Source organism: Arachis stenosperma, chromosome 3 (genome assembly GCF_014773155.1).
Source record: "Arachis stenosperma cultivar V10309 chromosome 3, arast.V10309.gnm1.PFL2, whole genome shotgun sequence".
Lineage (NCBI taxonomy): Eukaryota > Viridiplantae > Streptophyta > Magnoliopsida > Fabales > Fabaceae > Arachis > Arachis stenosperma.
The window spans coordinates 109,684,407-109,702,789 of record NC_080379.1 but is presented as its reverse complement, the minus strand read 5'-3'; the positions used below and the strand labels follow the sequence as shown (position 1 = coordinate 109,702,789).

The 18,383-nt window shown below is 36.6% G+C and overlaps 1 protein-coding gene across 1 annotated transcript; it reads left to right on the top strand.

The window, feature by feature from the left end:
- The first annotated feature begins 17,102 nt into the window (after positions 1–17,102).
- On the top strand, positions 17,103–17,948 carry LOC130966574 (uncharacterized). Its single transcript, XM_057891388.1, has 2 exons — positions 17,103–17,380; positions 17,465–17,948. Exons 1-2 carry the CDS (start codon positions 17,103–17,105, stop codon positions 17,946–17,948), a joined length of 762 nt encoding a protein of 253 aa, XP_057747371.1.
- The last annotated feature ends 435 nt before the right edge of the window (positions 17,949–18,383 follow it).

Here is an 18,383-nt window from a genome sequence, read left to right as displayed (position 1 = left end):
TCGAAACACACATAAATGATAAACATATAATATTATATCACAAAAAAATATTAACAAACAAGTTTTTAACTATCAACAATATTAACTCAAACAAATCAACCTAGCAAAAAATATTTAACCGAATCATTCAATTCAATCATCAACCATCAAGCATTATTTCATAAAATCAGCAATAACATTATTAAAAAATCAACAACTCAGAATAAACAAAAATTAGCAAAATCGGTATTATTAACTCAACAACCAATTAAGAATCAATAAACTCAGCAACTCAGAATCAATATTATTAACAAAAGTACAAAACAAGAAAAAGCAGCAATGCTTACCGACAGTGAGAGAGGAAGGGAAGTGACGGCGAGAGAAGAAGAAAAGTGACGGTGACAGAGGAATAGAAGTGAGCTCGAAGATGGATGTTGAGCGAGAGAGAGAGAGAGAGAGAGAGAGAGAGAGAGAGAGAGAGAGAGAGAGAGAGAGAGAGAGAGAGAGAGAGAGAGAGAGGGGGGGGGGGGAATGACCGAGCAACCCTTCGTGACAGCGACGTCATGAGCTCAATGCAGACCCTCGTGTGACGGTAAGGAGAAGAGGAAAGGGTCGGCAGACCTTTCACAAGCAACGACTAGGACACCCACGATTTGTTTCGTCGGCGGCAATAGCACCCTCTACCAGAGGAGAAGAGTTTCGCAATGAGTTTGAATTTTGAAGTGGAATGGTGGCTTGGTTCAAAGAAGGGTTTACGGTTCTCTTTCACACTTTTACATTTGTGAGTCAAAAAGAGAGAGAAAAGGGCGGGACTGTGGCTTTTCTGATTTTTTTTAATTCAAAACGACACAGTTTTGAGCTGCTCGCCTCTGAGCCACTAACTCCAAAAAGATCAGACCGATTCTAACGGTTCACCAATTAACTACCTGTTTTGCCTATTAATTCTTCAATTTTTTGCTAGGCAGTTCTTCCCATCAACCAAATTGGTTAAAAAAACGATTTCAGGTTAATCTGATCGAACCGTCCGATTTGGTTCAATTTTCGGAACCATAATCCTAAAGATACATGATAAGATTATCAATAGTGGAAGATTTTATATTTTTATTTAAATAATTACAAAACAAATGCATTTAAAATTTTTATATTTCAAATAATTTTTTTAAATTTGTAATCTTAATATATACTCTCAGAGCACTAGATAAAATTCATTTAACTATGATTTAAGAAAAATAAAAGATATTTATTTAAAGAGTCTTCTTAATATGTATTTTAATAAAATTATTATATTTTATTAAAAGACTCATTTGTTTGTTTTTCTTAAATCATATTTTTATACTCATTTAAAATTTTTATATTTCGAATATTTTTTTTAATTTATAATTCTAATATATACTCTTATAGTGTAAACCCCAAATAATTAACAAATAATTAATTTTAATAAAGAAAAATAGAAATGTTAATTTTATAGCAAAATAGGATAGAGCTAATTAAAATAAAAATTTTGACACTAATTTCAAAGAATTAGGCCCAAGATTGAGTGGAACGACCCGGACCAGTCGAATTGGCCAAAAATGCGCCCAAGGGCCCAAACCAACCCAGTAAGCATTTGAAGAACTCAGCTTCCCTTCCTTCTTTCTTCATTCACGCTGCAACATTGAAGAGAAGGGAAGAAGAAAGATAAAACCCTTGAATCCAATCAATCCACCATAACCTCCTGCTCGGAGCTCCGATCACCGAACTATTTGCGGCCATGCGACTACCGTGTCGAGCTCTATGATTCTACCGGAACAATTTCATAGGTAAGTTACTTTATCACCCCATTTACTCTATCCCTTCCTATTTTCGAAATTCATTGAGGTGGTGTTGAGATTTTGTTGGGTTTTAGTATTCTAGGTTCGATTTAGCTTGCGGAGCTTATCGGGCATGGTTTGTTTTGTCTGTGGATGCGGTAAGGATCACTAACCCTAGTCAATTTCTTGAGTTAGTATGTTAGATACTGAATTTGGGTGTATATATATATATATATATATATATATATATATATATATATATATATATATATATATATATATATATATGAATATATGAATTAGGTTTGTGTATATGTAATTGGAGCTTGAATTGTGGACATTGGGATCTTAGTGGAGTTTCACCATCCTTCTGCCTAAAGGTTTGAACCTCCACCCTAAGCTTAGTCAGCTTTTTTGGTGGGAAAAATTTAGTAAGAAACCCAGTAACAACCTTATTCCAAGTATCCAAACTTTTCTTAGGTTAAGAATCTAGCCACAGCTTTGCTTTGTCTTTCAAGGCAAATGGGAAGAGCATGAGTTTGTACACCTCGGGATTCACCCTATTAGTTTTTACAGTATCACAAATCTGCAGAAAATTAGAGATAAACTGAGATTGGGATCTTCCTGAGGGAGTCCATGATACTGACAGTTTTGTTACACCAAAGTGACCAGTTGCGGCTTCAACTCAAAGTTATTTGCAGCTATAGGAGGCACCACAATGCTTTTTCCATAAAGATCTGTAGTAGGAGTGGTGTAAGAGCCAAGCACTCTCCTAGGTTGCTCATTCCCATTAGGATTTACCATATTGGCATTAGCAGCATTATTATGATCCAAAGTGGACTCTGTAGCTTTGTAAAGTCTTGCTTGTTGCAAACGTCGCCTAAAAGTCCGTTCAAGTTCAGGATCAAATTCTAACAGAGGTTCCTTGTCCCTGTTCCTGCTCATAAACAAATAGAAAATAAGAAAAGATAGGAATCTCTACGTCAGAGTGCAGAGAATTCCTAGTGAGGTAACCTGTGTAAAAGAAATAAAATAAAACAACTAAATAAAAAAATTAAAACCTTCGAAATAGTTTTATTTTTTTATTTTTTTTATAAAAAAATATAAATAGGTAAATTAAAATAAAATTACTAGGTGACACCAAACTTAATTTCAGAAAATAAAAAAAATAAGTGAGCAAAAATTCAAGAATTAAAGCTAAAATTTAAATAAGACTGATAAAATAGAAAAATAAAAATAAAAAATGAATATATAAAGAAAGAAAAGTAAAATGAAATAAAATAAAATAAATAAATAAAAAAACTAAAGAAAGTTTGAAAAGAAATAAAAAAAATGGATCAAATAAAACTAATAAAATAAAAGATAATGAAAGAAACAATACAAAAGTGAAATAAAAAATAAAGAAAAAGAAACGAAGGTAAAAGAAAATAAAAAGAAAACGGGATGGGGGTGAACGAAAATAAAGAAAGAAAAAAAATAAAGAAAAAGAATAATTAAAAATTGAAAATGAATAATACTAAAAAAAATTAACTAAAAGTAAAAATTATTTGATTTATGCAATCAAACAACTAATAGTTGTCAATCACAATCAATCTTCGACAACGGCGCCAAAAACTTTGTGCAGATTTTTACAATCACAAATTAACCGACAAGTACACCGGGTCGTACCAAGTAATACCTCAGGTGAGTGAGGGTCGATCCGACGAAGATTAATGGATCAAGCAACTATGGTTGATTAATTTACTTAGTTAGACAAGCGGAAAATGATTTTAAAAGTTCTAAGAATTAACAATAAATTCAGAATATCAGAAGACAGGCAGTAAATAAGTTGGAAATAATATATGGAGAGACAGTTAAGACTTCAGAGCTATCTATTTTTCTGATTGACTTTTCCTACTAACTATTTTAGTCATGCAAGATTTAATTCGTGGCAACTATATATGACTAAACCCTAATTCCTGAGACCTTTTTAGTCTCCTCTAACTCTTATCAACTGCCAATTCCTTGGTCAATTAATTCTAGTTAGAGGGTGAAGTTCAATTCTAGTTATATGCCATAGAAATCCTAATTACCCAAAAATAAGAGGATTATATGTCACGTATCCTGTTAAATCCAGATAATTAGAAATTTAGGAGAATATGTTTTCAAGCTGTTATTCAAGTAAAGAGCTTTTCCAAGTTATACAAGAACTTAATTAGAAAGAGGGTCATACTTCCGTTCCACCCAATTTCATAAAATAAAGAACGAAAACAATTCTTGAAATATAAATCAGTACATGAATTAAAATAGAAAAATAACAGAATCAATCCATACAATAGACAGAGCTCCTAACCTTAACAGTGGAGGTTTAGTTGCTGATGCGTGAGCATCTTTCCTATCTTTTTCTAGTGAATTTGTATCTAATTTATTGAGTTTAATAAATAATTAATTATCTTTTAGCCAATATAGATGCTACTTTGAGTCTTTTGCAATTTTATTTATTTTAGGTTACATTCGACTGGATTTGATGGAATTTCTGCAGCTCAAGATTTAAAGGAGATAGCAGCGAGGAGCGACGCGTACGCGTGACTGACGCGTACGCGTGAATTGAAGATTTGCTCAGCGACGCGTGCGCGTGATTGACGCATCCGCGTAACTTGCAAAAAAGACCATCGACGCGTACGTGTGACATGCGCCACGTGCAGAAAATGCAGAAAACATTGGGGAGTGATTTCTGGGCCCCATATTAGCACTCAAGTTAGGCGCGGATCCATTGATGCCAAGTGGTCCCCACGTTACAAGACACGGAGTAGTTAGTTAATTCTGATTTAAATTCAAATTTGATTTTAAAATAGGAAAAGATATTATTTTTAATTTTTGATAATTAGATTTTAAATTTATTAGGATTAGTTATAAATAGGAACTTAGATGCCCTCAGATGGGAACGCTGTACATCACAATCCTAGTTTTTCTCTGAAGCATGAGCAACTAATCCTCCATTGTTAAGGTTAGGAGCTCTATCTATTTGTATAGATTGATTCATTTGATCTTTCTAATTTAATCCATGTTTTTATTTATATTTCAATAATTGTTTTTGTTCTTTATTTTATGAATTTGGGTGGAACAGAAGTATGACCCATGTTCTAATTGAGTTCTTGTAAAACTTGGAAAAGTTCTTTACTTGAACAACAGTTTGAAAATATATTATCCTGAATTTCTAATTGTTTGTATTTAACGGGATACGTGACATATAATCTTCTTATTTTTGGATAATTAGGATTCTTGTGGCATATAAACTAGAACTTGATCATCACCCTCTAATTGGAATTAATTGACCAAGGAATTGGCAGTTGATAAATTTTAGAGGAGACTAGGAAGGTCTAAGGAATTAGGGTCTAGTCACATATAGTTTGCCATGAATTAAATCTTGCATGATTAAAATAGTTAGTAAGAAAAATCAATCCAGAAAACAGATAACTCTGAAGCCTTAACTGTTTTCTCCATATTTTATTCCCAACTCATTGCTGCTTGCTTTTTGAAATTCTTAATTTACTGTTTAATGCTCTTTGAATACCAAAACACTCTTTTCTGTTTGTCTAACTAAGCCAATCACTTAACCATTGTTGCTTAGTCCATCAATTCTCATGGAATCGAACCTTACTCACGTAAGGTATTACTTGGTACGACCCGGTACACTTGCCGGTTAATTTGTGGATTGTAAAACACCGCACCATGTTTTTGGCGCCGTTGCCGGAAATTGATTGTGATTGACAACTATTCGTTGTTTGATTGCTTAGATTAGATAATTCTTCTTTTAATTAATTTTTTTATTATTATTAATTTTTATTTTTTTTATCTCGTTTATTTTCTTTATTTTATTTTATTTTATTTTATTTTATTTATTTTTTTTCTCTCGCCTTTCGTTCCCATCCCCTGTCCCCTCTGTTTTCTCTTTTTTTACTTCCTTTTATTTTTTTTTTATTTATTTAAATCTCGTCAGTTTTTTTTATTTTATTTTTTTTTCATTTTCATTTTTTTTATCTTTGTTTTACTTTGTTTCTTTTTCGTTATATTTTTTTAACTTTTTATATTCTATTAGTTTTTATTTTATTTTTGTCTTTAAAAAAAAAATATATATATATATATATAAATAAAAAAAAAATAAAAATAAAAATAAAAATATTTTATCTCTTTACACAGGTTACCTCACTGAAAATTCTCTGCACTCTGAAGTAGAGATTCCCATCTTTTCTTGTTTTCTGTTTGTTTATGCGTAGGAACAAAGACAAAGAACATCTCTTAGACTTTGATCCTGAACCTGAAAGGACTTTCAGGCGGCGTTTACAACAAGTAAGACTTTACAAGGCTGCAGAATCCACTATGGATCCGAATAATACCGATAATGTCAATGCGACAAATTCGAATGGGAATGAGCAACAAAGGAGAGTACTTGGCTCTTTCTCCGCTCCTACAGCAGATCTTTATGGCAAAAGTATTGTGGTGTCTCCTATAGCTGCGAACAACTTTGAGTTGAAGCCACAACTAGTCACCCTGGTGCAACAAAACTTCCAGTATCATGGTCTTCCCCACGAAGATCCAAATCAATTTATTTCCAATTTTCTGCAGATTTGTGATACTGTGAAGACAAATAGAGTGAACCCAGAGGTGTACAAAAACTCATGCTCTTCCCGTTTACCCTGAGGGATAGAGCAAAGCTCTGGCTAGATTTTCGACCCAAGGAGAGTTTGGATACTTGGGACAAGGTTGTTACTGAGTTTCTTACTAAATTTTTCCCACCAAAGAAGCTGACTAAGTTTAGGGTGGAGGTTCAGACTTTTAGATAGAAGGATGGTAAAACTCTGTATGAAGCTTGGGAGAGATACAAGCTACTAACTAGGCAATACCCTCTGGACATGTTCTCCAAATGGACTCAACTAGATATCTTTTATGAAGGCTTGGGTGAAATGTCCAAAATGTGCTTAGACAATTCTACAGGAGGTTCATTGCACAAGAAGAAGACACTAGAGGAGACTATTGAGCTTATTGAATTGGTTGCAAGCAACCAATATTTATACTCATCAAATAAGAATCCTGTGAACTCTGAAACCCCTCAGAAGAGAGGCGTGTTAGAAGTAGAAGCTGTTAATGCTCTTCTTGCTCAGAACAAGCTGATGTCTCAGTAAATAAATCTACTTACTCAACAGATGGGTAGCATGCAAGTCTCAGCTATCAACACCCAAAATCTACAACAGGAAGTCTCCTATGACATGGCAGGTAATTTTATGCAAAATGATAATTATGATTATGCTCAACCCTCTTTTGAACAAGTGAATAACATGGGGAGTGGTCTTAGAAATCCCAACAATGATCCATATTCTAAGACATACAATCAGAGGTGGAAGAATCACCCAAATTTTGGATAGAGGGATCAACCTCAGAGACCTCAGAACTTCAACAATAGTTCTCAGGGCAGTTTCCAACAGAACAATGATTTGGAAGCAATATTGACATGTTTTAGACAGAAAACCAGAGCATCCATCAAGAACCTGGAGATTCAAATGGGTCAATTAGCCACAAAAGTTAATGAGATTGATTAGAGGACCACTAATAGCCTTCCGGGTAACACAATTCCAAATCCAAGAGAGGAATGCAAGGCTATCACCGTGATAAGTCGACAAGTGGCAAGTATGGAAGCACAAGTTATGCAGGAAACCAGAGCCTCCATTAGAAATTTAGAGGTGCTAGTGGGCCAACTGAGCAAGCAATTACTTGAGAGATCTACAAGTACATTTAAAGGTGATACAATGGTGAACCCAGGAGAAGATTGCAAGGTTATTCAATTGAGAAGTTGTAAAGTAGCTGGCTCTAAGACCAAGGCCAATGAAGAGCTAGTTGAAAAGGAAGCTCCAGAGGAGAAGAAGGGAGAATTGGAGCACGGCCCTCCAAAGCGTGCGGACAACCCATTCCCAGATTCTTTTGACATTTATCCTACTTTGCCAAAGGCTCCTGAGTACAAGCCTAAGATGCCATATCCTCAGAGACTTCAAAAGGAGACCAAGGACATGCAGTTTTCAAAGTTCTTGGAAGTCTTCAGAAAGTTACAAATCAATATTCTTTTTGCTGAGGTTTTGGAGCAAATGCCTATCTATGTCAAGTTCATGAAGGAGCTGTTGTTAAAGAAAAAGCGTTTAAAGGGAGATGAAACAGTAGTCCTGACTAAAGAATGTAGTGCTATAATTCAAAATAACTTGCCAAAAAAGATGGCAGATCCAGGGAGCTTTCAAATTCCATGCACAATTGGGAGGACAACCTTTGAGAAAGCCCTATGTGATCTGGGGGCAAGCATAAATCTAATACCCTTATCTGTGATGAAGAAGCTGCAAATCCAAGAGGCACAACCCACAAAGATAATATTACAGATGGCAGACAAATCTATGAAGTCTGCATACAGATTTGTGGAAAATATCTTGGTCAAAGTGGGTAAGTTCTTCCTCCCAGCAGACTTTGTGATTCTTGACACGGGGGTGGATGAGAATGCCTCTATAATTCTAGGAAGACCATTCCTAGCCACGGGAAGAGCTCTGATTAATGTAGAAGTGGGTGAATTAGTGCTTAGAGTGCATAATGAGCAACTGGTTTTTCATGTCTTCAAAGATATACATTCAACAGGTGAAGAAGAGAGGTGCATGCAAACTTAGCTTATGATCCAACCCTTCAAAAACCCCCTGATGATACACAGCAGAATCTGTAGCTCAAACCTCTGTTGGTAACAATCAATAAAATTCCTCCTAACATCAAACCTAAGTTTGGTGTTGGGAATGCATCATCTACCAAGAAGGAGGTTCCCAAAAAGAAGAAAGTACCTGGTGGACGAAATTGTGATCAATGTTCTAACTATTTTGAGATGAAATCATTCTTATGGCACTGGTTGAATTCACAACTCCGTTCAACTAACCAGAAAGTGTACTGGGTCGTCCAAGTAATAAACCTTACGTGAGTAAGGGTCGATCCCACAGAGATTGTTGGCATGAAGCAAGCTATGGTCATCTTGTAGATCTTAGTTAGTGAGATTAAAATTGGTTTATGGTTTCGAAAATTAATAATAATAATAAAATAGACGAAATAATAAAAGGGATAGAACACTTATGCAGATTCATTGGTGGAAATTTCAGATAAGTATATGGAGGTACTGTATGGCTCAAGGACGCCTGCTCTCCTGCTGCTTCAACTCAATCCTTCTTACTCCTTTCCATGGCAAGCTGTATGTAGGGCATCACCGTTGTCAGTGGCTACATCCCATCCTCTCAGTGAAAATGGTCCTCTGCGGCTGTCACTCGCATGGCTAATCATCTGTCGGTTCTCAATCAGGTTGGAATAGAATCCATTGATTCTTTTGCGCTTGTCATCACGCCCAGCCTTCAGGAGTTTGAAGCTCGTCACAGTCATTCAATCCCAGAATCCTACTCGGAATACCATAGACAAGGTTTAGACTTTCCGGATCCTCATGAATGCCGCCATCTATCTAACTTATACCACGAAGATTCTGTTGGGGAATCTAAGAGATACACATTCAAGCTCTGTTGCATGCAGAACGATAGTAGTTGTCAATCACGTGCGTTCATAAGTGAGAATGATAATGAGGGTTATCTAATCATCACATTCATCATGTTCTTGGGTGCGAATGAATATCTTGGAATAAGAATAAGAGAGAATTGAATAAAAGAAAGTAGAACTGCATTAATACTTGAGGTACAGCAGAGCTCCACACCCTTAATCTATGGTGTGCAGAAACTCCACTGTTGAAAATACATAAGTGAAAGGTTCAGGCATGGCCGAATGGCCAGCCCCCTAAAACGTGATCAATAGCCTCTTAGGATGAAGAATAAAACAAAACTGAGACCAAAGATGTCTAATACATTAGTAAATCATCCTATTTATAATAAACTAGCTCCTAGGGTTTACATGAGTAAGTAATTGATGCATAAATCCACTTCCGGGGCCCACTTGGTGTATGTTTGGGCTGAGCTTGATCAATCCACGAGCTGAGGCTTCTCTTGGAGTTGAACTCCGAGTTATGACGTGTTTTGGGCGTTCAACTCCGGATCATGACGTTTTTCTGGCGTTTAACTCCAGACAGCAGCATGTACTTGGTGTTCAACGCCAAGTTACATCGTCAATTTCCGAATAAAGTATGGACTATTATATATTGCTGGAAAGCCCTGGATGTCTACTTTCCAACGCCGTTGAGAGCGCGCCAATTGGAGTTCTGTAGCTCCAGAAAATCCATTTCGAGTGCAGGGAGGTCAGAATCCAACAGCATCAGCAGTCCTTTTGTCAGCCTTTTTCAGAGTTTTGCTCAAATCCCTCAATTTCAGCCAGAAATTACCTGAAATCACAGAAAAACACACAAACTCATAGTAAAGTCCAGAAATGTGAATTTAACATAAAAACTAATGAAAACATCCCTAAAAGTAGCTTGAACTTACTAAAAACTACCTAAAAACAATGCCAAAAAGTGTATAAATTATCCGCTCATCAGTACCCAGAGGTTGGAAAAACAAAAAGATCACCACAGAAGGTTTCTCCCCAGGAATGAAGGTGGTGTTGACCAGCAATCCAGCATGGGTTTATACAGTAATCAGAATCCTCTCTCTGGAGCATATTGAGCTACGTTATGGAGACACAGGAAAGAAGTTCAAAGTAAGGGGTGAAGACTTGAGCCCCTATGATCCTCCTCCTTAGAGGAGCTGACCGTCAAGCTAGTGACGATAAAGAAGTCCTTGTCGGGAGGCAACTCGATAATTTCGTATCCTTAGCTATTTTTATTTTTTGTAGTAGTAGTTTTCTTATTGATTTTATTTTTATTGAGTTCTTATTAATTTTCTGATCATGCAGCTATGTTATTCCAGGAACCGAACACTTCAAGTAAAAAAAAAAAAAGAAGAGCACACGACGCGCAAGCGTCACTGACGCGAACGCGTCAATCATGTGTGCGTGAAAAACAAAATTTGACAGAGAGTTGCGCGGGAGTGGCGCTGGACCCATTCTTGGCGCACAAACATGACCGCACGTACGTGTACCCCACGCGTGTGCGTTGTTTGCACTTATCGCCATCCACGCGTGCGCGTCATTGATGCGTACGGGTGACCTGCAAACCCCGACGTCAAGGAGTGTTTGGGCAAAGAGTTGTGCTGCATTGGGGCTGGAAGCGTGCTAGAGGAAAAAATTTACTCACGCGTACGCGTCCCTAACGTGTGCAGAAAGAGAAATTTTATTGATTGTCACCTCCTTTTTGGGAACCTCCTCCTTGGTGGATGATGCATTTCCGATACCAAACTTAGGTTTGATGTCAAGAGAAATTTTATTGATTGTCACCAAAGGAGGTTTGAGCTGCAGATTCTGCTGTGCATCATGAGGGGGTTCTTGAAGATTTGGATCAATAAGCTCAGTCTGCATGCACCTCTCTTCTTCACCTGCTGAATGTATATCTTTGAAGACATGAAAGACCAGTTGCTCATTATGCACTCTAAGCACTAATTCACCTTCTTCCACATCAATCAGAGCTCTTCCAGTGGCTAGGAATGGTCTTCCTAGAATTATAGAGGCATTCTCATCCTTCCCTGTGTCAAGAATAAAAAAATCTACTGGGAGAAAGAACTTACCCACTTTGACCAAGATATTCTCCACTAATCCGTATGCAGGCTTCATAGATTTGTCTGCCATCTGTAATGCTATCCTTGTGGGTTGTGCCTCTTGGATTTGTAGCTTTTTCATCATAGACAAGGGCATTAAATTGATGCTTGCTCCCAGATCACATAACGCTTTCTCAAAGGTTGTGCTCCCAATGGTGCATGGAATTTGAAAGATCCCTGGATCTGGCATCTTCCTTAGCAAGTTATTCTGAATTATGGCACTACATTTCTTAGTCAAGACCACTGTCTCATCTCCCCTTAAAGGCTTCTTCTTTGACAACATCTCCTTCATGAACTTGACATAGAGAGGCATTTGCTCCAAAATCTCAGCAAAAGGAATATTGATTTACAACTTTCTGAAGACTTTCAAGAACTTTAAAAACTACTTGTCCTTAGTTTCCTTTTGAAGTCTCTGAGGATATGGCATTTTAGGCTTGTACTCAGGAGCCTTTGGCAATGTAGGATAAGTGTCAAGAGAGTCCGGGAATAAGTTGTCCACACGCTTTGGAGGTGCATGCTCTACTTCTTCTTTCTTTTCCTCTAGAGCTTCTTTTTCAACTGGCTCCTCATTAACTTGTGCTTTTATACTTGCTACTTGTCCACTTATCAAGGTGATAGCCTAGCATTCCTCTCTTGGATTCACCACTGTATCACCAGAAAATGTATTTGAGGACCTCTCAGTTATTTGCTTGCTCAATTGACCCATTTGCACCTCCAAGTTCCTAATGGAAGCTCTGGTTTCTTACAAAAAACTTTTCATCATCTCCCAATTAGAATCTTGTTGGGGTTAAGAATTTGCTTGTTGAGGTGGTTGTTGTTGATGAGACTGAAATTTGCAGTTATTATGATTGTTTTGTTGGAAATTGCCCTAAGAATCATTGTTGAAATTCTGATATCCGAGGTTGGTCCCTCCACCCAAAATTTGGGTGAGTTCTTCACCCCTGATTGTATGTTTTAGAATATGAATCATTATTGGGGTTTCTAGGACCACTACCCATGTAATTTACCTGTTCAGAAGAGGATTGAGCATAATTATAATTATCATTTTGCACAAAATTACCTGTCATGTCATAAGGGACCTCTTGAGGTGGATTTTGGGTGTTGATAGCTGAAACTTGCATTCCACTCAACTGTTGAGTAATTAAATTCACCTGATGACTCAAAATTTTATTCTGAGCAAGGATAGTATTAAGAGCTTCTACTTCCATAACACCTTTCTTCTGAGGAGCCTCAGAGTTCACAGGATTCATGTTAGATGAGTATAAATATTGGTTGCTAGCAACCAACTCAATAAACTCAATAGTCTCCTCCGGTGTCTTCTTCATGTGCAATGAACCACCTGCAGAATTATCTAAGCACATCTTGGATATCTCACCTAAACCTTCATAAAAGATATCTAGTTGGGTCGATTTGAAGAACATATCCAGAGCACATTGCCTAGTCAGTAGCTTGTATCTCTCCCAAGCTTCATAAAGAGTTTCACCATCCTTCTGCCTAAAGGTTTGAACCTCCACCCTAAGCTTAGTCAGCTTCTTTGGTGGAAAAAATTTAGTAAGAAATCCAGTGACAACCTTATTCCAAGTATCCAAACTCTCCTTGGGTTGAGAATCTAGCCACAGCTTTGCTTTGTCCTTCAAGGCAAATGGGAAGAGCATGAGTTTGTACACCTCAGGATTCACCCCATTAGTTTTCACAGTATCACAAATCTGCAGAATATTAGAGATAAACTGATTGGGATCTTCCTGAGGGAGTCCATGATACTGGCAGTTTTGTTGCACCAAAGTGACCAGTTGTGGCTTCAACTCAAAGTTGTTTGCAACTATAGGAAGTACCACAATGCTTTTTCCATAAAGATCTGCAGTAGGAGCGGTGTAAGAGCCAAGCACTCTCCTAGGTTGCTCATTCCCATTCGGATTTGCCATATTGGCATTAGCAGTATTATTATGATCCATAGTGAACTCTGCAGCCTTGTAAAATCTTGCTTGTTGCAAACGTCACCTAAAAGTCTGTTCAGGTTCAGGATCAAAGTCTAACAGAGGTTCCTTGTCCCTGTTCCTGCTCATAAACAAATAGAAAATAAGAAAAGATAGGAATCTCTACGTCAGAGTGCAGAGAATTCCTAGTGAGGTAACCTGTGCAAAAGAAATAAAATAAAACAACTAAATAAAAAAATTAAAACCTTCGAAATAGTTTTATTTATTTATTTATTTATTTATTTATAAAAAATATAAATAGGTAAATTAAAATAAAATTACTAGGTGACACTAAATTTAAATTCAGAAAATAATAAAAAAATAAGTGAGCAAAAATTCAAGAATTAAAGCTAAAATTTAAATAAGACTGATAAAATAGAAAAATAAAAATAAAAAAATGAATATATAAAGAAAGAAAACGAAAATGAAATAAAATAAAATAAAATAAATAAACAAAACGAAAGAATATTTGAAAAGAAATAAAAAAATGGATCAAATAAAACTAATAAAATAAAAGATAATGAAAGAAACAATACAAAAGTGAAATAAAAAAATAAAGAAAAAGAAACGAAGGTAAAAGAAAATAAAAAGAAAACGGGGATGGGGGTGAACGAAAATAAAGAAAGAAAAAAGAAATAAAAAAAAGAATAATTGAAAATTGAAAATGAATAATACTAAAAAAAATTAATTAAAAGTAAAAATTATCTGATCTAAGCAATCAAAAAACTAATAGTTGTCAATCACAATCAATCTCCGGTAACGGTGCCAAAAATTTGGTGCGGATTTTTACAACCACAAATTAACCGGCAAATGCACCGGGTCCTACCAAGTAATACCTTAGGTGAGTGAAGGTTGATCCCACGATGATTAATGGATCGAACAACAATGATTGATTAGTTTATTTAGTTAGACAAGCAGAAAATGGTTTTGAGAGTTCAAAGCATTAACAGTAAATTCAGAATATCAGAAGACAGGCAGTAAATAAGTTGGAACTAATATATGGAGAGATAGTTAAGGCTTCAGAGTTATCAATTTTTCTTATTGACTTTTTCTTACTAATTATTTTAATCATGCAAGATTTAATTCATGGCAACTATATATGACTAAACCCTAATTTCTTATACCCTTTTAGTCTCTTCTAACTCTCATCAACCGCCAATTTCTTGGTCAATTAATTCCAATTAGAGGGTGAAGTTCAATTCTAGTTATATGCCACAGAAATCCTAATTACACAAAAATAAGAGGATTATATGTCACATATTCCGTTAAATCCAGATAATTAGAAATTTAGGAGAATATGTTTTCAAGTTGTTATTCAAGTAAAGAACTTTTCCAAGTTATACAAGAACTCAATTAGAAAGAGGGTCATACTTCCGTTCCACCCAATTTCATAAAATAAAGAACGAAAACAATTCTTGAAATATAAATCAGTACATGAATTACAATAGAAAAACAATAGAATCAATCCATATAATAGACAGAGCTCCTAACCGTAACAGTGGAGGTTTAGTTGCTCATGATTCAGAGAGAAAAAATAAGATTCAGGTAAACTGTAATTTACAAAATGAGATGGAATATCCCAGAAGAGAAGTTTATTTTCCCTTTTATATCTAATCCTAATAAATTTAAATTATATATATTTTTTTAAAAAACTAAATATATTTTCCTATTTTTAAATAAAAATAAAGTTTAAATAATAATTAATTAAAGAAATCCGCGCGTCTTCAATTGATGAATGGGAACCACTTGCTTCGTAGGGAGGCACACCTAACTTGGCATCAAGCCACGCCTTACTTGAGGTATGCAGTGATTGGAGCTACAAGGCTTGTGATGCTGTGCCCTACTTGAGTGAAGCAACATCAATGTGGCGTGCTTTTGTTGTGGCATGCGCTTAACTCAAGATTTAGTACGCCTTACTTGGAGTCACGCTCTTTATTATATATCGTTGGAAAGCTCTAGAAGTTAGCTTTCCAACGCCACTTGAATCACATCCATTGGACTTCTGTAACTCGACTTATTCAGGTTTGAGTGTAGAGAGGTCAGGGTTGACAGCATCATTCGCCTTCTTCTCTTTTTCTGCGGAAACTCCATCAAATCCAGCCAAATGCTACCTAAAATAAACAGAATTGCACACGACTCAAATTAACATCCATACTGGCTAAAAGATAATTAATTCTTGATTAAACTTAATAAATTAAATGCAAATTCACTAGGCAAAGATAGGAAAGATGCTCACGCATCAACTCTCGTTCGTATTGTTTCGCCCGCATTCTTCTATGGTTGCATGGTGGAAAGGCACACTCCTTCGGTGTGGAAATGCACTCTCCTTCATGAAACCTCCAAGAGAAGGTGGAAAGACACTCTCCTTCGTTTATGATTCTCCCGGAGATGCGCAACCTAGAGACCAATGTCTGGGTTAGCTACCAGATGTGTCGGGTTCTGGCAAAGTAACTGATACGTGAGCTCATGGCCAGTAGGATAGACATTCATCATATGCATATGTGTTCTTTATTTGCTATGCATTAATTGGAAATGCCTAGTTGATTATATTCTGCTAATTGTTGCAATTGTTACTTGAACTACTTGTTTTCTACCTGTGCTTGCCTTGTCTGTTTGTTTGTCTATGCGGATTATCGGAGATGGAGGAGTGGAGGAAAGGTGAAATAGTTTAGAGTTTAAGTTAGGTTGAATAACCTTTAGAAGATCACCCTTCTCTATGGTTGCTGTTTAGTATTTTAAGTTTTGTAACCTGAGTGTTGGCGTTCTAGGATTGCATTTGGCATTCCCAGGGCCTTATATATTATGTGCATGGCACCTTTACTATGTGGAAAACCTCCGGTTCTCACCCCATACTCTGTTGTTATTTTTCAGATGCAGGTCGAGCGGCACCTCGCTAGGCGTCTGGAGCTTCTGCAGCAAAGTTGTTTCTTTTGGGGTTTCTTTTGATCTTTGATATATGTATAATATAGGTTCTCCTTTTATATACTTGTTTATTTTGTCCCTCCTAGAAGATTATGGAGAACTAGGATTTTGTTTATGTATTTTGGATTTTGGGCTGTGTATATATGTATGTAAATATTCTCCGGCCAGCCTTAGCTTCACAGGCTGAGTTAGGAGCTTGTTATTTTGTACTTTTGTCCCTCTATTCCCACTTTTTGTTTATTTAGAACTATGATCTTTAGATTTCTTCGCACATAAGTAATCTCATTTCCTGAGCGTTGCACTTTTACTTTTGCGTTTTTGTTTTATTCGTTCTTTCAAGGCTCCTAGTTTATTATATTCTTTCTGCTATTATATGTATATATTTTATTTTAGAGGTCGTAATATCACACCACCTCTGTTTTACGGCTTAAGCATAAAGCTTTGTGTGGTAGGGCATTACATTATGGTATTAGAGCGGTTTGTTCCTATAGAGCCTGAGGGACGGACTCACTATGCTTCTGTGCATTCTCTGTGTATGTGTCTATGTGCTATTAGGATATCTAACTGATATAGCTGGCATAAACTTTCAAGAGCATGCATTTGGAACCGGAAACACTAGACTTGCAATATTGAGTTTGATCAACTTGATATCACTTGTTTGGTGTGTATAAGAACCAGATGTCGACTTATGGATGTGGTCGCGAGCGAGGCAGTGGTAGACTAGGGAATGCTAATCCCAAACCTACAGGGAATAACCTATAGACTTCATGGCTGCCCTGGGAAACAAGACCGTGACTCTGCAGGCGACAGTCGAGGCACTAGGTAATCAAATAAACAATGGTAATCATGGGAATAGTAATGGTAAAAAAGGTCCAATGACGCTTTCTTCTTTCCTGAAGGTTCATCCTTCGTCCTTCAGGGGAATCTCAAATCCCAGTAATGCAGACAACTGGATTCAGGCTATGGAGCAGGCACTACAGGCTCAGCAGGTTTCTGAGGAGCAGTGCGTTGAGTTTGAAACTTATCAGCTACAAGGCGAGGCCCAGTACTGGTGGCAGGTAACATGACGAATGCTGCAGCCAGATGGTGTTGTAATTTCTTGGAAAATGTTTCGCACATAATTTTACAGAAAGTACTTTCCCAGTTTAGTCAGGAATGCCAAAGAACTAGAATTGCTGCAATTGAAACAAGGCCAAATGACTATTGCTGAATATACTAACAAGTTCGAAGAGCTATGTCGTTTTTCCAGAATCTGTCAGGAAATGCTTGAGGGTTTTGATAAGTGGAAGTGTATCAAGTACGAGGGAGGCTTTCGAGGTGATATTCCAATCTTTGTGGTACCGATGGAGATTAGGGTATTTTCTGAACTTTGGAACAAGAGCCAAATAGTTGAAGAATGTGTGAGGAATGTAGTCATGGCAAAGAATGATAATCGGGAGTTTCACCGAAGAGACCACCATCAGAACTTGATACCAAGGAGTCAAGAATTCAAGAGAACTGGGAACTACCTTCCGGATAGGCAACATAAAAATAAGCAAGGTCGGCATTATTGGTGCGGATCACCAGGGCATCTAGTTAAGGACTCTCCTAGTCCACGTGGGGGAAACTCATGATGCAGATCGATCACAATCACAAGGTTAAGATAATTGCAATGATTGAATTTAAGGTGCAATGTATCATTCTAGGATACGATAATTACTCATAGCCTAAGATAGGGAAAAAAGACCTAACAATGAAATGTCAAACCTAGTATTGGACTTAGAACCAAACCAAATTGTTCCGTGTAGGGTATTGCCACCAAAGCTTGCAGAGCTTAGTGAAGTTTTTGGTTGGCGTTGGATGAATAATCAAGAATCTTGGAGATAAGAGAATTAGAAGCATATGGCAATAATGTGTCCACGTGGGAGGGCCCAAGGTGACGTGGGTCACAACTAGGAGGAGGTGAGCTAAAACTGATACCTAAATTTTGTTTGCGTTATAGAAAGTGAGACATTGCACTTATCCATATTTAAGATGAACTAGGATTGTGTGTGTCAAACTTAACCAAA

Excerpts from the sequence above, each read along its gene's own strand:
- LOC130966574 (XM_057891388.1), top strand. The coding sequence starts at position 17,103 with ATGGCTGCCCTGGGAAACAAGACCGTGACTCTGCAGGCGACAGTCGAG. Across the intron at positions 17,381-17,464 it reads CAGCTACAAGGCGAGGCCCA|AAAGTACTTTCCCAGTTTAG; the intron begins GTACTGGTGGCA and ends ATAATTTTACAG.